At 41.2% G+C, this 23370-nt stretch overlaps 1 protein-coding gene across 3 annotated transcripts in view; it reads right to left on the bottom strand.

Moving 5' to 3' along the window:
- MAP2K6 (mitogen-activated protein kinase kinase 6) overlaps nt 1-23370 on the bottom strand; it is a 127531-nt gene that overhangs the window by 34029 nt on the left and 70132 nt on the right. For 2 of the 3 annotated variants that reach the window (XM_007524447.2, XM_060202654.1), the window contains exon 2: nt 5799-5865. In XM_007524447.2, the coding sequence (XP_007524509.1) occupies nt 5799-5865 (67 nt within the window). Of the gene's footprint in view, nt 1-5798; nt 5866-9414; nt 9938-23370 lie in introns of those variants that run through there. The other variant, XM_060202655.1, reaches the window with a different exon arrangement.

Below are 23370 nucleotides of genomic sequence, written 5' to 3'. Positions count from 1 at the left end.
TGTTTCTGAGCATGGAGCTTTTCTTCAAAAAAGCTTCATAGAGGAGCCCAGTTTTTAAAAAGCTGATTTCTGTCTCTTAAAATTTACAAGATGGGGAGAGAGCATAATGATTAAGCAAAGAAACTCTCATGCCTAAGGCACCTAGGTCTCAGGTTCAACTCTCCACAGGGCCATAAGCCACAGCTGAGCGGTACTCTGGAAAAGATGCATAAATTCCAAAGATGTTGCTCTTTCTCTCTTTCTCACAGTTTGCTTGCATTCATTACAATAAGGGTTCAAATAAAGGCAAATGGTATTTGAGACATGTCACTGGTGTAAGTAATTATAAATCCTTTGCAATTGTTCAATATTGTTTTTTCTTTGCAAAAAGTATGAAACGGTGCAATGCCTGTGCTCTATAACACTGAAACTCCTTGGGCTCACCTGCTCTTTTTTCACCACTCAATCATAATACTGAAAAAAAAATGTAAGAACCTCTATATTGAATTTTTGAATATTTTATCCCCAGGCTCGGCAAATTACAGTCTGTAGCCCAGCTAACAGTGATATATATATATTTATATATTTTTTGCAAGTTTGAAGAGTTGTAAGGGGAGTCCAGGTGGCGGTGTGCTGGTTAAGTTCACACATTACAGTGCACAAAGACCGGGCTTCAAGTCCCCAGTCCCTACTTGCAAGGGGAAAAATTCACAAGCAGTGAAATGGGTTTGCAAAACTTTCTTCCCCTCTCTCCCTCCCTATTTTCCTCTTCCCTCTAAATTTCTCATTGTTATATCAAATAAAATAAAGTTTTAAAAGGTTTTCTAAAAAAAAAAAAAAAAAAAAAAAAGAGTTGTAAGGGCTAACAAAACTAGCTCTCTTTGATCAAGTAGCTTTGCTATGTGTCTGACCCTGGTTTGAACTGAGGCCCCACTGCATTAAAGGAAGCTTTGGTGCTGTGGTCTATCTTTCTCCCTGCTTCTTTACCTCTCTGTCTATCTAAAAATACATACATACATATAAATAAAGAAACAAAACCAGAAATTTGCCAAAGAAAAAGATTATCCATTTTAGCCACTGCGGCCCTGGTAGGCTAAGATAGTGATTATTTAACCCTGTATACCCTCTGCTCTCATAAAAGTTACTTGTTGCAGTTTTCCACTATCCTTCATTATACTTCTTCTTTACAAATGATTTTCACACCATTTTTCAGATAGAGAAATGTCAAATGCAGAAAATCTCTATGGTGTATTGAAGTCATACCAAGACGGAAATCAAACACATTGCCTGAAGCTCCGTCTTGGCCTAAGGAGGGAAGGACCTAAGCTAAAAACCAAGTTCAGTAATTCCCTATCATTTAATTCTTTTTATCTCATTTAATTCTCATTTAATTCTTCATACACGCACACACACACACACACACACACACACACACACCGATGAATCACATTACTCCCATGTTTCCTATGAAAAGCTTTTGGCGTAGCAGTTCGTTTTACTTCATTTTCAAACAACATCTTTATTCTGTGGAGCCAGCTTTTGAACATGTGCGATTTCACCATTCCTGAGCTGACTTTTCCATTCAGGTCCACAGAGAAGCAGAGACAAAGAGAGGACAAGGGAGAGACCTCACAGCATGGAAGCTTCCCCTAAGTGACATGGCACTCACTTGTGGTGTTGAGTTTCAGGCCTGAGCAGCATACGTGACAAAGCATATGCCCAATTCTGATAAACTAATTCTCTGGCTCCACTCTGGCTTAGAGTTTCACTCCCGGCAAAGTGATGCAGCTTGGACCCAAATCCAAATCTGACTGGACCCAAGGGAACTTCTCCCAATAAGCATCCTCCCAGCCTCAAGTGTTGAGGCTCAACAAGTCTGCCAAAAACATCCAATAAGGGGGCCAAAACTTACACCTCCTATTAAATTAGTTGAACTAAGTACTATTCAAAGATCAGCCAATAAGATGGCTGCATGACACACTGAGTCTCTGCAGGGGGTTAATCCTGTGGGTGGGTGTTCACTGTCACTACTTAAGTCCTCAGAGACAAGAAGCAAACTCATTACCAAATTCCTTCCCTGGCAGGCCAGAGGTATTCCAGAGGTCATCCAAGATCATCTGGTTTAGTGCAAACTAGCATACCTAATTCTGCTTGCATACTCAATTCACTGTTCCGATTACAATGACTCTCTTCTCTAGGGCCAGAAACTGTGCGGGACCCTGTTCATAAAACATCATCTAGAATTTTCACATTTTTATTGCTGTCTTAATATGAAGAATTGATATTGAAATAGACGAAATAGTTTTTCAGACTACATAATTCAAGACCATCCAAAGATGATAACATGAGAGCCCAGAGCTACAGCATAAAGTCTTCTCAACTACAGAGGAAAAGGCCCCGCCTCCCATGCAGTCTATGTGTACTGGTCAGCCATACTCTCCACCACTCCAATGTGTAGAGAATCAGACATCCCTGAATATTTATTTCTATGTCAGCTCTTCCATTTACGAGCTCTGCAGTGACAACAAGAACACTTGGAGCTCTCTTCATTGAGAATTTCCAGTGGAAGCAAATATAGACACTTGATATAGATAAGGACATCTACACAACATAGCAACCAGAGCAATTTTTGCTGTTCAAAAGAAACCAGGGTTTGGTGGGTGTAGGTAAGTCAACTAATGACTCCTAGATCCTAAAGTGATCCCAGGAATTCTAACTTGACCTTGAACTCTTATCCATGAAGCTATGTGCAAAAGCTTTGAGCAAGGAGCCAGACTCATATTACCACTCTGCTTTTCACCTGTATAGAAACAGTAATATGAACTGACCCCTAAGTTTCTTATCAAGGTTAGATGAAATAGTACTGACAAACACAAAATCAATTTAGAATTTCTTTTTTTTTTTTTTTTCCTCCAGGGTTATTGCTGGGCTCGGTGCCTGCACCATGAATCCACTGCTCCTGGAGGCCATTTTTCCCCCTTTTTGTTGCCCTAGTTGTTGCAGCCTTGTTGCAGTTATTATTGCCATTGTTGACGTTGCTTTTGTTGTTGGATAGGACAGAGAGAAATGGAGAGAGGAGGGGAAGACAGAGAGAGAGGGGAGAGAAAGATAGACACCTGCAGACCTGCTTCACTGCCCGTGAAGCGACTCCCCTGCAGGTGGGGAGCCGGGGGCTCGAACCGGGATCCTTACGCCGGTCCCTGGGCTTTGCGCCACGTGCGCTTAACCCACTGCGCCACCGCCCGACTCCCAATTTAGAATTTCTTAATGTCAATCAAAGAAAAAGGCAGATCAGAAATCTATGTTGAAGACGCATTGGCATCAGTCACAAAGGATGGATTCAAGAAGAACTACACACTTAGGAAACTAAGAAATGGAGCTCTGAGCCAGGTTACTTGTTCTTGTGTAAAACAGCAAGAGCTGACAGGGTATATAAATGGTGAGAGTCACTAAGTTAAGCTCAAAACATTGCCAAGATTTTTTTTTTTAATTTAAATTCAAAATGTAGGAACTACTTCCTTAGCAGTACAAATTTAAGACTCTGTATTAAAATAATAACAAGAAGAGGAGGAGAGAAAGAGAAGGAATAGCAAATTCAATAGCCTAACTATGTGCTAATGTGTATTAATGTGTGACTTTACCCAGTAAAACAAAAAATTATTCAAAGTTCATTCTACAATATGAGGGGGAAAAAAACCATAGGAACTGTTTTTATGTTTTCAAGTGTTTTTGTTCATTTGTTTATACCAGCTCCTTTATTCATTTGCTCATATCAATGAAGGTGTTATGGTGTTTTTCAAAAACCTATGATACACAACATTAATGTAAATTAGAAGATGAAGAAATAAAAGCTTAAAAGGAATGAATGAATATAAAACAGCAAGAAGGTTGACATAGCACCATATTTTAGAGGAAATAGTAAAGAGCAGAAATTAATAAAATTGAAAACAGGAAATTAAATAAAACAAAGTTCTTTCTAAGGAAATGTATAAACTTCTAGCAAAAGTAGCAAGGATATTCAGAAAGAAGAAAGAAATTACTAATATCCGGGGGGGGGGGAGGGACATACCCCTGCTGCCATAAAAATGATCACCGGGAAGTACTCTCAAAAATTTAGCAACTTAGGGAGTCGGGCGGTGTCACAGCAGGTTAAGCACACTTGGCACAAAGTGTAAGGATCGGAGGAAGGATCCTGGTTCAAACCCCCAGCTCCCTACCTGCAGGGGAGTCGCTTCACAGGTGGTGAAGCAGGTCTGCGGGTGCCTGTCTTTCTCTCCTCCTCTCTGTCTTCCCCTCCTCTCTCCATTTCTCTCTGTCCTATCCAACAACAACGACATCAATAACCACAACAATGTTAAACAACAAGGGCAACAAAAGGGAAAATAAATAAATAAATAAATATTAAAAAAAGAAAAAAAATTTAGCAACTTAGAAGAAACCCAACTACCAAAATTTAGCCATGATGAAAGAGGTTATATAAATAGCCCTATATAAATAATACCAAAACCAAAAAATAGTAGCACACACAAAACCAAGGCAAAATGTTCAAGACAACTTTAGAAAATCAAATAAAAATATGATAAATGAAAGTAGACCACAACCCGATAGGACTCATTTTGGATAAGCAAAACTTGTCTAATATTTTAAGGTAAGTCAATATATGCATACTAAGAAGAGAAGGTATCCTCATAAATTAACACACAAAGAGGTTCAGCAAAATTCAACACACTTCCATGATATTTGATCAGACTTCCAACTAGAAAGAGGTGCCCTTCCCAGATCACAGACACAAAGCAACAAGAGAATGGCTCTAGAAAAAGGCTTCCTGCCCCAGTAGAACTTGAGTTCCCTAGGAATTTAGGTCAATACTTCAATACTAACAAAGGAGGGTCCCTCTATGTTGCCAGTCCCTGTTCAGGTGCCAGATGCCGGGCTGGCTTCATGGGCGGGAGACAGACGACCAGGGACTCATGGCTGAGCTGGGAACACAGTTCAGTCTTTATTGATGAGCGGGTATGCAGTGCAATCAATCTAATCTCTAATCATTAGAAAATCCTGTCCTTTATATCTCCTGAGGCGGAAGTGTCAGGAAGAGGAAGTATGTAGGAAAGGGGGTGGGGAGAAGGAAAAAGGGCGAACCAGTGGGGATTAAATGGTGAAAAACAGGATGTGACTAGGAGAGGGGGCGGAGTGGAAAAAGAGAGTGAACCAGTGGGGATTAAACCAGTGCAGGTCTCAAACAAAACAATGATTATGAAAACAGACCGCAGCGTTAAGCAATGCAAGCTAACCTAATGTGATGATCAAAACAGAAGGGGTCTTAGAAGCAGAATTAGAAGCAGACCAACATATCTCACTGTGTCTTCTGCTTATATGGGACAGGACTGAGGTAGCAAAATACTGAGTACTTACCAAATAGGAATTTTCCATTTCAACCCAAGCTTTACAGTGGAAGTGCTCATAGAAATGTGCTTATTTTTCTCAAAATCTACATAGAAAAGGAAACAAAGTCCACATCCGGGAGACTTTCTGGAATCCCAGAGCTCCCCATTTTCCAAATACATTTGTGGTACTCAATTCCTAACCAGTGTGTAATGTGAGACAGTGAAACCAAAGCTTCTCCGTCAGTGGACTCGTGAATCCAATGTGATTATCTCCACAAGGAATGCCTGATCTCCCTTGTTAAAGGACTCTTCTTCCTAAAAATCTGCTTCTGAAGTCAAAGTCTTGCTTGCTAATCCAAAGTGAACCTCCCATCCCACCCCATAACTCTCTGCAGTGCAAGCATTTCGATTCAGATGAACATCTTGTCAACTTACGTGGAACTTGTCTCCGGGACTTCGAATGCTTCCTTTGGAATTTTCAGGCCAGGGTTTCGCTTCTTGCCTATGGGAAAAGACATATGGATTGTGTTAAAGGCTAAACCATAGCTTGAGAGCAGCGGTAGAGTGCAACAGAGGGGAAAAAGAGTAGCTGAGAGTAAGTCGTGCAGCAGCTAGGTGGGTTAAGCACACGGGATGCAAAGCCCAAGGACTTGGATCCAGTCCCGCCCCTCCTCCCCACCTGCAGGGGAGTCACTTCACAGGCAGTGAAGCAGGTCTGCAGGTGTCTATCTTTCTCTGCCCCTCTCTGTCTTCCCCTCCTCTCTCCATTTCTCTCTGTCCTATCCAACAAGGATGACAACAATAATAACTGCAACAAAAGGAAATAAATAAATAAATATTTGAAAAAAGGGGGTGACTGAGAATGTAACTTCTTTACCACCCCTACCCCCCCATTCAGAACATCACTTGTTAGCACTTGTCAGACCAAGAACCATGCAATCACCACAAAACAGATTTTCCTACCAGTCTGGGGTAAAACTGTCTGTAAAAGAATGCCAACTCGTTGTCATCCCAACTTCTTGGTTCTTCATTCCACAAAGAGATGGTAATGATAGATGGTCTTGGGGGGGAGGGGGTTATTTTATTTATTTTCTTTCATTTTATTTTTCCCCAAAGCACTACGTAGCTCTAGTTTATGGTAGTGCTGGGGATTGAGCCTGGGATCTTTGATGCCTCAGGCATGAAAGTCTTTTTGCATAACCATTATGCTATCTCCCCAGCCTGAGTTTTATTTCTTTCAAAAGTCAATCAAGTATAGCCACCCTTCTCTCAGTATCGCACAACTTCTAACTGATTTGTGAACAACCTAGTAAGGTTAGCCTGGGATGGGGGTGGGGGTGGGGAGTTATGTTCCTACCATTCTGCCCTTCCTATTCTCAGACACCTGCTATGTGTTAAAAACACCTAAAAGAGGGAGAAAGCAGTATTTATTTTCATTAACCCTGTTCCAGGAAGGATCAAGCTAACAAATGAGCTCATGCAAGGAGGTTATCACTTCTTTGGGATCAGATAGAAACATCACTGATGGGTGTCGGGCTGTAGTGCAGCGGGTTAAGCGCACACGCAAAGCGCAAGGGCTCCGAGTAAGGATCCCGGTTTGAGCCCCGGCTCACCAGCTGTAGGGGAGTCGCTTCGCAAGCGGTGAAGCAGGTCTGCAGGTGTCTGTCTTTCTCTCCTCCTCTCTGCCTTCCCCTCCTCTCTCCATTTCTCTCTGTCCTAACCAACAACAACAACAGCTATGACAACAATAACAACTACAACAAGCACAACAACAAGGGCAGCAGAATGGGAAAAAAATAGCCTCCAGGAGCAATGGATTCATAGTGTAGGCACCGAGCCCCAGCAATAACCCTGGAGGCAAAAGAAAAAAGAAAAAAAGGAAACATAACTAATGTGTTCATCCCTGGGCTGAAACTGTAAGATTCTGGCTCAAACACATTTGTTGACAAGTTAAAAAAAAAAAAAAAAGAGAATAGACCGAAATGCCAGCCAGCTCAGAACACAATCAGAGAACATAATCTTGTGGGGGCCCAGGATTTTGCTCATCTAAGAAGATCCTGTCTCTTGTGCTTGGCTAGGAAAAGCAAAGCATAGCTGGGTGTAATGCCCAGGGTTCGACTTTCTTTCTCATAGCTTTTCTGTACAATGCCCATGGTGAACATTACAGAGCCAATGCAAACTCAAAGCAAAAGACTGGACAGAGATTCTGAAACTCCAGAAGAAGTTGACATAACCAAGTAGCATAGTCTCTTTGCAGGAAAGTGAAATCCTAAGGCTTGGGTGATTACTCAGCATTAGAGAGCCAACTAGAAACAGAGTCCAGATGTTCAAACATCCACATGGGAACTCTTTCCACTATTGCGTATGAAAGGTGACCAAAGAAAGTGCAGTGGGAGAAAATATAAGAGTATATGTTAGAGAATTAAGTAAATAAACAGCTTACATGTGGTTCTTTCACTCACCAAATGCCCTCCAGAGTTACTTTTTATCTGCCTCTTAATAGTTTCATTTGTAAGATGGGAAAGTAATCTCTGTATCTACTTACTGGACTGACCTTAGCATCATGCAACTACACATCTGAAAGAATAAAGACAACTTAACTAGCTTAGCTGTCAATTATGACCCTTTAGAGGAAACTCTCTAGTTTCCTTTTTAAAAATGAATGTTTATTTACTGACAGAACTGGGCATATTACCATAGCCCAATGTAATGATTGACTGAGTCCTTCCTTCTGTCTTTCTTTCTTTCTCTCTTTCTTTCTTTCTTCCTTTCTTTCATTTTTTTCTTTCTTTCTCTGCCTCCAAGATCCAAAATCTAGATCAAGTCTGCCAAGTTATACAATGCTAAAAAAAAAAAAAAAAAAAAAAAATGCTTGGCAGTAATCAACACTGAGAAAGCCTTTTAGGATCACCTTAATTATAAAAGTTTCATAGTCCTCTCTATATCAGGCTAATATGTTTAGTAAGGTGCAAAACTTTCTACTCCAGGAATTCGGATGGTCACTAAGTACCTATTTTTAAGTTAGTCACTTACTGACAATACAAAGAGTTGGAGTGGATGCCAGGAACAATCCTATGTGCATGGTTTGTGCCAGCCCCAAATAGATATAGAGGTAAATTAACCATTCCCACTCCTGGGTCCCAGACAGGGAATACTAATTTAAATGAAATGCCACAGTGACAAACGAAGGACTGATTTATCCTGCTCAGATAACTACATACAGATTCCAAAAGAGTTTAGTAGGCACATCAGATAATCCCAACAGATACAACACTATGTATATGTTCAGATAAAAGAAAACTGAAGTAAAACATGTTATGCCTATGAAGAAAAAATTCCACTGGCTCAAACCAAAAACAAAAATTTACTCTTAGGTGGCTCTATGGTGCAATGGATAGTGCATTGGACTTCTAGTGACAAAAGTTGACTCTTAAATCCCTACTTTCTCTTCTTAAATTGTAACTGGAATCTTATAAGCTAAAAGTAAAGAGAGCTCACAATTTATGACAGCTGGGGAGGGGGCTCTGTGATAAAACACCAGCCTTGAATAGATGAAGGCCCAGGTTTAATGCCAGACACCAAGTGTACCAGAGTGCTGCTGTGGCCTCCTCAGACTCTCTTTATCTTTCTCATACACATACAAATTAAGCAAACAAACATATTCTTTCCTTAAAAATAGTCATCTATGAGGAAAACAGTAATGAGGAAAATCGTTAACAGCAGTTTCTATCCCAGAGTATGCCATTAGCAATTAATGACTAGCAACTAATCCATTATCATTCAACAAATCGTCAAACTTCTCTCTCTACAGAAACCTATTAAATGAGAAGGGAAAACTTAGGGTCTAGAGACCAAAGGAATAAATGTCCAAAACAATAATAAACTCTTCAGGGTGACAGCAACAAGAAAGGACTTCCAGGGAACCTAGAGAAAAGAGCCTGTCTTTATTTTTAAAAACTAAATCAAAAGAAACAGAAGTCACAGCACATACACACACACACACACACACACACACACACACACACACACACACACACCAGATTTCACTTACTTGCCCATCACTGAAAACATCAGCAGAAGAGACTCGGTTTTCAAGGCTGCCAGGAAGGCAGAAGAGAATCCTACAGATGGCATTCTTTACTGAGCTCTGAAAGCTCACACTTTAGCAGAGAGAAACAGAACTAACAGACTCCACCCCCAACTCAAGCGGGACTGCTACAAAAAGCCACAGAATTACTGCTTCAGGAAAACGCAACTTCAGGCAGAAGGGAAGGCAACAGGGTCCACTTGAAGAACAAGGCATGATACTGACCATTAGTAGACACTAGGGGGATTAAATCTGTAAAGTAACTCAAGACAGCACAGCTTTCCTATAGATGCCTCAAGGATGTCTTTAAAGAAAGAAAAACACCATGTGGCTGATTTCCTGCTGTGTTTATTTCAAAGCAAACTGTTCCCCCTAACATAGTTGCCAACACCTGATGCTACCATTTAAAAATGTGTTTAAAAAATTAACTAGAAGGAGCAACACAAATATTCAAGCTAAGTGGCGAGCCACTTAGTTGAATTGTCGTTTCTCTTGATACCCTAAAGCAAAACTGAAAAAAAAATGCATCAAGACACAGACTGCAGGGTCTGCCAGATGCTAGTAGCAAACCTTGTCAGACGTTTGAAAGAAACGCGTTTACATATTCTGGCAGGTCTCTCACTCAGCTTCACGCTCTTAGTGACGCAATGGGCACAGACCGAAGAGTCCGGTCAAGTGGCTTCATCACATGCAGTCCCACATGACGTCAGCCTCTGTCACGGCCATGCTTGTTTTCTCTAGAAATATTGTCATCTGTTGGGATGACACACATATATTTGCAGAATTCATTTAAACCAAAGCTGGGTCACTATGATCCTAGCTCAGAGGAAAATGGCACTAGGAAAAGAAAAGAAAAGAAAAAACTTGCCAGTAGCTGGAAAACATTTACCAGGCCACAGAAATGTTCACTAGCCTTGTACAGAAAATGACGGGGTCCACAAACCTCCTGCTCAGCACCCACTCCACACTGAAAGGCAAAGCACAAAGGGCTTCTCTCATGTGCCTTCTTACATAAAACAGAAGGTCGTGTTTCCGTGCCAATTCAAATATCCAGAGAGTCCCTCAGGGTCAACAGAAGGTGGCATCCATGAGGCAGTGCCGATGCCTAAGTATTTTTCAGCTTGGCTGAGGGCTGTAGGACATGATTGTGAGGGTTTATGATTATTGACACAGCTGTACAAAAGGATGGCATTGCTTCCGATGCCAAATGTATTTTCAAAATTGGTTTCCCAAATGTGAATAGAATTTCCAGCTAAGAAACTGGCAACCTGCAGACCCTGGCTACTCTTTCTCTCTTTACTACTTGTATCCAGACTTATGTTCCAAGGGTAGCTGGCACCAAGAGGCAGGAGAGAAATGACATTCTATCGCAGTGACCATATGTAAAGCACCCATGCTTCAGCACAGCAGAAGGCTGTACAGGGAGAGGGAGAGGGCGGGCTGAGTTCAGTACAGAGGAATGAAAGAGGACACAGATGCTATCACTGCCCTAGCCACCAGATCTCACCCACCACTGAGACACCATCCAAAACACATGTTAAATTTCTTTGGGGTGAGCTAATATTCAGAGAAGGGAAGCTGTAATCCTCATTTGAAACTGTGTAGTCATTCTGATTTCAAGAAGGCAGATACACCTCCTGTGACTTCATTTTCTCCTATTAGGTATTGCTTCTGCTCAGGGGGAATTAGTCCTCTCCTGAACTAGAATTCAACCATCCAAATTCAGTTCACTTATCCATATTCCATATAACTCCCCCCAGGCTTTCCAGATCACTCCTTTGAAAAAGAAATATGTATATATATTTTTAATAGTTAAAAAAATATTTTTATTTATTCCCTTTTGTTGCCCTTGTTGTTTTATTGATATAGTTATTATTGTTGTTGTTGATGATGTTGTTCATTGTTGGATAGGACAGAGAGAAATGAGAGAGGAGGGGAAGACAGAGAGGGGGAGGAAAAGATAAGACAAAGGCAAACCTGCTTCACTGCCTGTGATCCTGTGAGATGACCCCCGCTGGTGGGATGCTGGGGTTTGAACCGGCTCCTTACTCCGGTCATTGTGTTTTGCACCATGTCCGCTTAACCCACTGCACCACCACCCAACTCCCACAATATATATATTTATGGTGATGTCATAACTCTAGGCCAACCTCTCCAGATAGATAAGAGGCACAGCAAACAAGGCACCAGTTTCCCCAGTGTCATAGCACTTCTCCGTGGTGGACCAGAGACTCAAATCTGGGTACAAGCAAGGCAGAAATCACCGTACCAAGTTTCCTTTAGTGTAAGGGGGGGGGAGGGGGACTGGCTTACAGGCAGGTTACACATCTAAGAAAGCAGCATGATTACCCAGGAGAGCTGGTCTACTCTTCTAGCCTGAGAATATTTCTTTAGCTCAGTTTGCTCAACTGCAAATAGCCTCAGTGGGCAAAATATATGTGATGTCAAGCAATGCCTCACATGTCACAGGTGTTCAATCCATACCAATATATTCCATTTTGTGTGTGTATAGTTTTCAATATGAGCTAAACAGAATGTCCCTGGTATGGATAGTCTATTTATTCGGATGCCATTCTCTTGTGTTATTTATGTTTCAATGACATTTTTCCAAACATCTCATCAACCTTGAACTAGATTCTCTTATTTCCCCTCTGACTATGGTAACAACCTCACCTCTACAGAGTCAGTCCTTGTTTATTTATTTATTTATTTTTACAGAGGACTCTAATTTCCAAAGTATTTCTATGTTAACAGCAAAAGAAAAACAAAGAAAGAAAAAGAGAGAGAGAGAGAGAAAGGAAGAGCGAAAGAAAGAAAGAGAAAAGAAGGAAAGATGACCACCAGAAGCAGTGGATTTGTAGCGCTAGCATCAAGTAAATAAACAAATAATTTAGATTGAGGCCCTGTGTTTTTCAGTAAAGGAGTGTCAGGTCTTTCCACGTATGTTTCAATAATAATAACAGCACAAGAAGCTTAATTTACTGTTGCAAGATGACTTAAAACTGTCGGACCCAAACATACATAGCACACACTCATACCTGTGCATCCCTTGGGGTATGAAACTTACAGATCTCTGCTCACATCCTCTGTGGATTGTGGTCACCTGTGTCCATGTGTCAATTTCAACACTTGAGTTCAAGAATATTCCCCAAGCATCTTCCACAAAACAAACAGGCATGGGCGAAGGTAGGTAGCATAGTGGTTATGCAAACAGACTCTATACGCCTGAGGTTCCAAAGCCCCAGGTTCAATCTCCTTCACCACCATAAAGCAGAGTTGAACAGTGAAAAGGAAGGAAGGAAGGAAGGAAGGAAGGAAGGAAGGAAGGAAGGAAGGAAGGAAGGAAGGAGAGAAAAGAAGGGGAGAAAGGGAAGGCGGGAGGGAAGGAAGGGAGGGAGAAAACAGGCAATAAACATCTTTCATCTGTGTGGCTGTCTTCTTAATCTTCCCTTTCGACACTGACAGATTGGACCCAGCTGTTCACCTCTCTCTTGCACTGGTATGCAAACTGTTGCTGCTGTTTTATGACCTCTAGGGTTATCACTGGGGCTCAGCACCAGTACTAGGAATCCACTGCTCCTGGTGGCCGTTTTCCCCCATTTTTGCACAGGACAGAGAGAAATGGAGAGAGGAGGGGAAGATAGAGAGAAGGAGAGAAAGACAGACACCTGCAGAACTGCGTCACTGCCTGTGAAGCGACCCCCTCAGCGGAACCCGGAGTGTGCCTTGTGCTTTGCACCACGTGCACTTAACCCGCTGTGCTGCCACCTGAACCCCCTCCCGACCATTAGCACTTAATGTTATATGCTGGAGTGGGTCACCAGTGGATTCCCAGAGGATCCTTGCACAAGTCCTTGTGCTTAGTACAACGTTCACTTAACTGCCCGATCCCCCAGTATGCAAGCTTTTCAAAAGCATACCTCATGCATCACTAATGTACAGAATAAACACCAGATCCCGTCAGTATAAGGTAGAGACCACAGACTGTAAAATGCCTAGCAAATAAACTGCTTAAACTTAGCAGGGACAAAAATCTGTCAGTCTGTAAGAAGCTCTGGTCATTTACTGAATAAGCACTGCCCAAGAGCAGAAAGTAGGGGTAGAAGTTGTAATTGCCATCCTCGTTATCAGCAGTACTAGTAGTTAGTCACATGACTTTTCCACATCTAAAGTGAAAGAGGAAGTCCAGGCTGACTGAAGCAAGTGATTGTGAGAAGGGAGATAGGAGTTGGAATTCGGATGTGTCAAGTTGGAATTCGAATGTGTCAAGCAAGTATAACATAGGGGAAGGAGAAAAGTGAAAGCAGATTTCCAACCGGAGTTTAACAGACTAGCTAATGTGGAGAGAGCATGTGGATCTGGAAGCAAGATATATGGAAACAGGTGATCATGATACCAACCTGACTTTCCTGGGCAGTCAACTTCACCAAAGTGTCCTGGAACCCTGCCCCACTAGGGAGCGATACAAACAGGCTGGGGGTATAAATACACCTGCCAACGCCCATGTCCAGCAGAGAAGCAATTACAGAAGCCGGACCTTCCACTTTCTGCATCCCATAAAAGAATTTTGGTTCATATGCCCAGAGGGATAAAGAATAGGGAAGTTTCCAATGGAGGGAATGGGATGCAGAAGTCTGGTGGTGGGAATTGTGTGGAATTGTACCCCTATTATCCTACCATCTTGTCAATCCTTATGAAGTCAATAAAAAATAATTAAAAAAAGATGAGGGGCTGGGTGGTGGTACACCTGGTTAAGTGCACCTGTTATAATGCTCATGGACCCAGGTTTGAGTCCTTGGTCCCCACCTGCAGGGGGAAAGCTTTGCAAGTGGTGAAGCAGTGCTGCAAGTGTCTCTCTCTCTCTCTCCCTCTCTGTCTCCCCCTTCCTCTTGATTTCTTTTTGTCTCTATCTAATAAATATAGTAAGAAAAAAATCTTTAAAAAAAAAAAAGGTGCATGAGATAGGCAGGGGAAAATAAGAGCAGGGGAATGGAGAGCATCCAAGCAAAGAACATTCTGAGACAGTGAAAGAATGACAGAAGAGGGCCGAGAATGATTAGAAGTGTCAGGGAGTTGGGCGGTAGTGCTGCGGGTTAAGCGCTCGTGGATCCCTGCATAAGGATCCCAGTTAGAGCCGCCGGCTCCCCACCTGCAGGGGAGTCGCTTCACAGGCGGTGAAGCAGGTCTGCAGGTGTCTGTCTTTCTCTCCCTCTCTCTGTCTTCCCCTCCTCTCTCCATCCATTTCTCTCTGTCCTATCCAACAACGACGACATCAATGACAACAACAGTGAAAAACAACAAGGGCAACAAAAGGGAAAATAAATAAATAAATAAAAAGAAGTGTCAAAGAAGATTAAGCTGGTGTTTACAAAGTCTTCACAGGACTCAACTGGAAATGACAATGAGAACACTCAGAAGGTTTTTTTTTAGTTTTGTATAATCGAAGCCCTCTCTCTCTCTCTCTCTCTCTGACCCCAAATGTTTTGTCAGTGCTGACTATGTGCTCTGGAAAGAAATCAAAAGCAAATCACAGCCAATGCCCTCAAACTGTGGTCTGAGCTCAGAGTGAAGGAAGGAGGCGGGCAGTGGTTAGGTTTGGTGGGGAATCCCCATGGCAGCTCATCTTCCTCATTTACATGCTGCTTCATTCATCGCTCTTTATCAAAAAGAAATGAAGGCGGCATGGGGGGGGGGCGGTGTTTAAAAATACCGCTGTCAAATAAAAAGTACAGCAACAGGTGGCACAGAGATTTAAGGATGTTTCTGATCTTTTCAACATACTGATTGAACTTTGGGTGGTTTAAAAATAGCACTCACATTTTAGAGATAAATACTCAAGTGTTTTCAAGTGGAAAAGTGATTCTAGAATGTACTACAAAAGAATACGGGTAGGCCAGAGGATAGACAGATGAAATTATATGTATTTATTTATTTATTTATTTATTTAGTCTGGGCACTGCTCTGCCCTGGTTTATGGTGGTGTTGGGGATTGAACCTGGGACTTTGGAGAGTGTTAGGCAAGAGAGTCTATTTGCATAACCATTATGCTATCTATACCCCACCCAGATATATGAAATCAGAATAGCCATAATTACATAATTGTCAGAGCTAAGTGATAGATAAGCTGCTGTTCGCTATACTGTCTACCTTTAAATGTGTTTAAATGTTTCCAAAATGTAAACATTCTGTAAATCTTCGGAAAGAAAAAATCACTCTCTCTTTACAAATTAAAACAAAAAGTGATCACGGGAATTTTTTTATTATCTTTATTATTATTATTATTATCTTTATTTATTTTTTATTATCTTTATTATCTATCCAGAGGCAGAAATTGAGAGGAAGGGAGATAGAGAGGGAGAGAGACAGAGAGACACCTGTAGCCCTGCTTCACCACTTATGAAGCTTTCCCCCAGCAGGTGGGAACTGGGGGCTTGAACCCAGGTCCTTGTGCATTGCAACATATGCACTCGGGCAGGTGCACCACCACCACCCAGCCCCATAAGCAAGTTGTTTAAATCCATTTTTATTTCAGGAGAAGTGAATCCCTATCTTCCTATTGTCCAAGATCACTATTTTAAAATCTTCACAATCACCTTGGCTTCTAACCAAGCAAAATTAGACTTCATTAGAAATGGACAATAAATCTAATTTAATTTCCTCTAACATTTATTGAAACAATTTCATGTCCATCCCATTATACTCCAGTCTCTTAACCAATGTTTTTCTTTCTTTGACTGCTTCATGTTCACTCAATTTCCCTCTCAACTATTTGTCACTGACCTTAGCTTACAGACAATCCTATTATCCTGAATCACCGGTGATCGTAGAAATTGGGACTCATCACTCCTCAGATCCAAGTAACATTTAGGGCTGGCAAAACAGCTCACTTGCATACTGTGCACTTTGCCATGTGCAGGTCAAGTCTTGCCTCGACTGTATTGAAAAAAGTGTCAGTGTTGTGGCTGTGGTCTTGGTCTCGGTTTCTCTGCCCCCCTCCCCCGTTTCTATTTAAAAAGAGAAAGGAAAAAAATGAAAGAAGAAACATCTAGAAAATCTTATCTTAAAAAAAAAAAAAAAGAATCTTAAAGGGATAATAAATTGGGCAGTTAAGAACTTAACTGCAGGGAGTCAGGCGGTAGCGCAGCGGGTTAAGCTCACGTGGCACAAAGCGCAAAGACCAGCATAAGGATCCCGGTTCAAGCCCCCGGCTCCCCACCTGCAGGGGAGTCGCTTCACAGGCGGTGAAGCAGGTCTGCAGGTGTCTGTCTTTCTCTCCCCCTCTCTGTCTTCCCCTCCTCTCTCCGTTTCTCTCTGTCCTATCCAACATCAATAACACCAATAACTACAACAATAAAACGACAAGGGCAACAAAAGGGAATTAATTAATTAATTAATTAATTTTTTTAAAAAAAGAACTTAACTGCAGTCGAGAGCAGAAAAGGTGATGGTGAGTCCATCTTGGGTGGATGCTCTTGACTCAAACAAGGATGCTGGAGATGCTAATCTCCCTCTAGTTCTTCCGAACTTGATGCATCTCAGATGAAAAAGGGAAAAAAAATGCAATGTTTTTTTTTTTCTTGAGTCTATAGCATATTCTGAAATTCTTCATCTGCCCGACCAAGAACACAAGTGAAAGTAAGGAAATGAGGGCCAAATCGTGAATGATATATATATATATATATATATATATATATATATATATATATATATATCCTTCACCTTGAAACCCTCCAGCTCAGAAACTCCAGTATAATTCTTTGCAGCATGCTTGTTTCTATAACATCTGCTGATTTTACTCTCTAGGAAAGCTGCATGGTTTTTTTTCAAATCACAACCCTGCAAAAGACCAAAGCAACCTTTGCCTTTTGTTCAGCTCCATGCCACCCCACTTTATTGTATTTCCTGCTGGTAATACTTCTGGTTAGTAATTCAGGAAAGTCAGTTAAAACACAAAGACTAAGAAACAGCTTCAAGAAAGCTATAAAATTGAGCTTTTCTGGGAAGGGGAAGCTAATTTACAGAAGCAAACAAAACCTATTTTCAAAGCAGTTATACTTATGCAAGACGATACATATTCCAACACTATTTCACGAAGTCGTGTAAGGGAAAATTCCACAGTCCTATAGATAGACTTAGGCCCCGGGCGTTTCACTCCTGAATAAACTATCATCAACATAATTAGCAAATGTCACTGCAGGAAATGTGATAACTCAGGTTGTCCCCTAAAAGTGGAATTCTCCAGTCTAAGATCAAAAGTTCAGTAATTATTAGAGGTGGTCACCTTGAAACCTGTATTATCAGTTAATTTTTTTTTTTTGCCTCCAGGGTTATTGCTGGGGCTCAGTGCCTGCACCACGAATCCACTGCTCCTGGAGGCTATATTTTCTTTCTTTCTTTTTAAATTTTTTTATTATCTTTATTTTATTAACTGGGTGGAGATAGCCAGAAATCTAGAGAGAAGAGGGTGATAGAGAGGGAGAGACAGAGAGACACCTGCAACACTGCTTCACCACTTGCAAAGCTTTCCTTCTGCAGGTGGGGGCTGGGGGCTCGAACCTGTGTCCTTGTGGACTATAACATGTGTGCTCAACCAGTGCGCCACCACCCAGCCCCCAGGCTGTGTTTTCCCCTTTAGTTGCCCTTGTTGTTTTATCATTGTTGTGGTTATTATTGTTGTTGTTATTGATGTTTTTGTTGTTGGATAGGACAGAGAGAAATGGAGAGAGGAGGGGAAGACAGAGAGGAGGAGAGAAAGACAGACACCTGCAGACCTGCTTCACCGCCTGTGAAGTGACTCCCCTGCAGGTGGGGAGCCGGGGGCTCGAACTGGAATCCTTTAGGCCGTCCTTGTGCTTTGCTCCATGCGCGCTTAACCTACTGTGTTACCGCCCAACCCCCAATCAGTTAATTTCTAAGACTGAGCATCAAAGAAGCATAAAAATTCCTTGTGTACCAGTAGTATGTTCAATTACCTATGTGATCAAAAAAAAAAAAATGAGTGAAGACAGGATTTAAATATGCCAGCATTATATTACATATACGCCAATAACTATGTGATTTTTCCCAAACTGATTTTAATAGCTAGCCAAAAGGGTGAGGAGATAATCTGTAATGCTAACTAGGTATATTAATTTTGTCAGTTTTACTTATGTCATAGGTTTCTATTGAACTAACTAACTAGATAAATAAATCTTTCACATTAATAAAAAATAAAATCTTTAACAAAAAAAAAAAAGAAATATTCATCCCAAGTTTATAGGTTTAAGTTGGAAAACAACTCAAAATGACCCTGTAAAAAAAGAACCCTGTGGGAAGGACCAAATCTTAATATTCATTAGCTAGAAGATGTTGGGAAGTTATTGATCTAAACTTTGTCCTTAAAATTGGAAAACCATTATCTGGCTTGCTGCGATCAAAGAAACTAAGCAATATACACAATAAATCACCCTAAAAAGATGTTCAGAGGCCAAAGGGTAACAAAAACTGAAAGATGGCACCGGGGGGAATCTAGATACAACAGTGAGAAAAGAACACACAGAACTTCATAAAACCGTCTACAGAGTTAGAGGGAACTCACTAAGAAGCAGGTGCACGTAAACAGGCATGTGGAAGGGGCAGGGTGAGCGATGTGAGACAGAGGTGCCTTGAAGCTAGAACTACACCAGCAGCTGGACATGTAGAGACATGTTGATAATTCAATATAGGCAAACCACAGGGATCAACATTTCACGAGAATTTTTAATGTAAACATTAATACAACTATATAAGATAAATACTACCTGGTTGAGCGCACATATTACAAGGCTCAAGGACCCGGGTTTGAGCCCCCAGTCCCCACCTGCAGGTGGAAAGCTTTGCGAGTGGTGAAACAGGGCTGCAGGTGTCTCTCTGTCTCTCTGTCTCTCTATCACGTCCTTCCCTCTCGATTTCTGGCTGTCTCTATCCAGTAAATAAATAAATAAATAGAATAAAAAATATATTTTTTAAAAAAGATAAATACTACCTCCTCCATTTCAAGAGTCTTTCTAGATGTGGTCAGCTTATATGGCCGTGAGCACTCAGCTGTCTCATTCAATATAAATGTGTTTAATTCTTCAATCATATTATTCTTCTCTATGAGTCTATTTCTACTAGATTATAAAAGGATTATTGCTGAACTGTGTCAGAGTTACATAAACATCCTGGGATCTGTAGGGAAAAAGTCTTCAATCACATCTCCTTGACAGAGTGTCTACTCCTATATCCAGAGTGCTCTAGAAAACAAATGCAGATCGTCCAGTTGTTTATCTAGAACAATTGTGATGTGATTTAGAAATACACTTCCTTGAGCTGCAGATTTTATCTTCCTGCTGGACACAACTGAAATCTACATTTCCAAGCACTTTGTCCAAGGTGTTTTCACCTTTGCCGTCTTTAGTTCTCCTGATACAAAAATGGGAAAAATTAACTAACTGACCAGTTAGTTAGTTAACTTTCTCATTAAATGATGTTCTGGGGCTGGTGTGTGTGTGTGTGTGGGGGGGGGGTTGTACAAGAGGATGGCACACCCAGTGAAGCATATGTGTTACAGTGTGCAAGGACCCAGGTTCTAGCCCCTCATCCCCACTCGCAGGGGGAAAGCTTCACAAGCATTGAAGAATTGCTTTAAGTGTCTTTCCTTCTCTATCCCCTTCCCATTTCCCTCTGTCTCTACCCTAAAATTAACAAATTAATTTAATTAAATATTTTCAATAGTTTTTGTTTTTGGTATTTAAGAAGAGCACTATACCAGAATTATAGGTAACGTCAGAAAAGTTTTCCAGGGGCTGGGTGGTGGCGCACCTGGTTAAGCGCACATGTTACAATGTGCAAGGACCCAGGTTCGAGTTCCTGGTCCCCACCTACAGAAGGAAAGCTTCACAAGTGGTGAAGCAGTGATGCAGGTGTCTGTCTCTTTTTTTTTTTTTTTTTTTTTTTAACCAGAGCACTGTTCAGCTCTGGCTTATGGTGGTGCGGAGGATTGAACCTGGGACTTCGGAGCCTCAGGCATGAGAGTCTGTTTGCTGTCTGTCTCTTTCTATCCCACCCTGCCCTCTCAATTTCTGGCTCTCTCTATCCAATAAATAAATAAAGATAATAAAAGTTTTTTTTTTTAAAGTTTTCCACAGCAAGAAAGTTTACAAGCATCCCTTCACTAAGAAAGTTTCAGCAGAGGGGGATGGGCGGTATAGCGCAGCGGGTTAAGCGCACATGGCATAAAGCACAGGGACGGGGTAAGGATCCTGGTTCGAGCCCCCGGCTCCCTACCTACACAGTGGGTTGCTTCACAGGCGGTGAAACAGGTCTGCAGGTGTCTATCTTTCTCTCCTCTGTCTTCCCCTCACAACAACTAACCCTCTCAGTGCATCTAGCCAGGTAAGGCAGAATATGAGTTCTCTGTGATGATCACGCTCTTAGCATAAAGCCTGAAAAACCAATTTAGAAAGCCCGCTCACTCTTCTCCTGGCTGTTACCACTTTTCGCTTCCATATTGAGAATTGTTCTCAGCAAGATTCATTCTCAACTTAATTGCAGTACAAGGCTTTGTAGCCTTGATCTCCTTGTATAAGACAATGAAAATAGGAAGGTTACACAGACTTTTTAAAAATGGTAAGTAGTATAAGCCTAAGTATAAGCAAGTATAAGTTTTATGCTTATAAAGTATAAGCATAAATTAGCAAGGGAAAAAATACAGAGTTGAGGAAAGTTTCAGTGCTTGAGGTTTTTTTTGTTTGTTTGTTTTGTATGTTTGTTCCTGCTTCCTAAAAGATGACGAGAATAGGAGCAACAGTCGAACCAAGAGAAGAAAGAGACAAAAGAGTGACTTATCTCAATGCACAGAAACAAAGGAACCAAATCCCAACAAGTATCATGGCATCAAGAGCACAGTGCATGGAGGAAAAACAGAAGATTTGGGGGGGTTTTCTCTCTGAAACAGATATAAAAGGTGACAACAGAGAAAATTTAATGTGAAGGAAAACTGAGAGAAGCAGTCTGTACTGACGTATCACAGGTCGTTCTGCCAAGATGTCCCCTTGGGGTGCTAGGAAACACCAAGCCAAGAGATATTAGAAACAGCCGGAATAGGTCAGCAAAGGAGTTTGTGCAGTTTCAAGTGAAGCTTTACCAAGTGTGTCTGCAGTATCCAGGCATTTGAGGAAGGAGCTAACATACTACTGGAAAATTCCAACAAGCCAGTCAACCACAGGAGACTAGACAGCAGGTGAGATCTAACCCTTCCTTTTTTTTTTTTTCTAAGAATCTCCTTTGTTCCAAGATGCTCATTAATAAACCTGGAAACATGAGTCAGAATTGACTTACAGCTCAAGAACAATCCATGAGCCTCAAAGGTCATGGATTTTGAGTATGGATATGTCTCATTCTTCTAGAAATTTTAGGAAGTTCACAACTAAAGAGTCTGAATATTAAAAAAAAAAAAGAGTCATTTTTTTTTAAATTTGGAGAGAGAAAGAGCAGGCAAATAAAAGTTCCAGCATATGCAGTGCTGGAGATTAAACTTTGGACCTCACACATGCTTTTCATGATCCCTTCCAGAGAGAGCTACATTCTCCAGTGACCATAAGAGCTTGATTTCTCTTGTCTTTTTTTCTTTTACAGCTTGGCCTGGACTTTACTCCTGCACAGAGCCACCACTCCCAAGTTTCCTTTTTTTTAAAATTTTTCTTCATACAGATGGTGAGTGACAGAAAGGAGAGACAAAACAACAGCACTCTACCACCTATGAAGCTTCTTCCTCATACAGAATTCCCACGTGAGAGCCAGGGGCTTGAACCCAGATCCTTGTGCCATGGGCAAGTATGTGTTCCTACTGACTGACCTATCTCCCAGGCTTAAGAGTTTAAATTTTTAATTGTCAGAGTTGGAAATCTCAATATTTATAAAAAAAGATAATGCATAAATGACATTACTTTTACCTTCCTATTTGTTTATGTATTTATCTGGTAGATACAGAAAAATTGAGAAGGGAGGGGGAGATAGAAATGGAAAGAAACAGAGAGACACATGCAGCACTGCTTCACAATTTGTGAAGCTTTCCCCTCTCAGGTAGAGAGGCAGGGGGCTTGAACCCAGGTCCATGAGTAATGTGTGCACTTAACCAGGTGCACCACAGCCTGCCCCCTCCGTCTTCCTATTTTTTAAATATTAGACAATATAGGTGAACATAATATGTAACATAAAACTTCATACACAACAGAAATAGACACAATGACAATCTTTTTTTAAGTTATTTTATATTTATTTTCCCTTTTGTTGCCCTTGTTTTTTTTATTATTGTTGTAGTTATTATTGTTGTTGTTATTGATGTTGTCGTTGTTAGATAGGACAGAGAGAAATGGAGAGAGGAGGGGAAGAGAAAGACAGACACCTGCAGACCTGCTTCACTGGCTGTGAAGCGACTCCCCTGCAGGTGGGGAGCCAAGGGCTCAAACCAGGATCCTTATGCTGGTCCTTGTGCTTAGCACCATATGCACTTAACCCACTGCACTACCACTCGACTCCCAATGACAATCTTATTAGTGACATCAAAGCCATCATAGAAATAAGTTGCTCTGGTATAAGAAATGTGTAAAACTAAATAGTGATAACTTTATTAGACAGTTTGAATAGTTATAAAGATACACATCCTGAATCAGGAGAGCAATGAAAGAGATTTAAGATAACATTCAAACACCAGGGTAATGCCATGTTTATCTGAGAGGCTCTACTTGTAAAGTATGATGATTGTGGTCCAGGAGATGCAGCCTGTACAGGGCCAGATTCACATGCATGAGACCCCAAGCACAATCCTCAACACTGCATATGTCAGAATGATGATCCAATGTTCTCCCCTCTCTTTAATAAGCAAATCCTTGAAAATAATATAATTAACCTCATGAAAGT

The sequence above is a fragment of the Erinaceus europaeus genome, chromosome 12, assembly GCF_950295315.1.
Source record: "Erinaceus europaeus chromosome 12, mEriEur2.1, whole genome shotgun sequence".
Classification (NCBI taxonomy): Eukaryota; Metazoa; Chordata; class Mammalia; order Eulipotyphla; family Erinaceidae; genus Erinaceus; species Erinaceus europaeus.
Note: the sequence above shows the minus strand (reverse complement) of the source record. Positions and strands in the feature narration are given on the sequence as shown.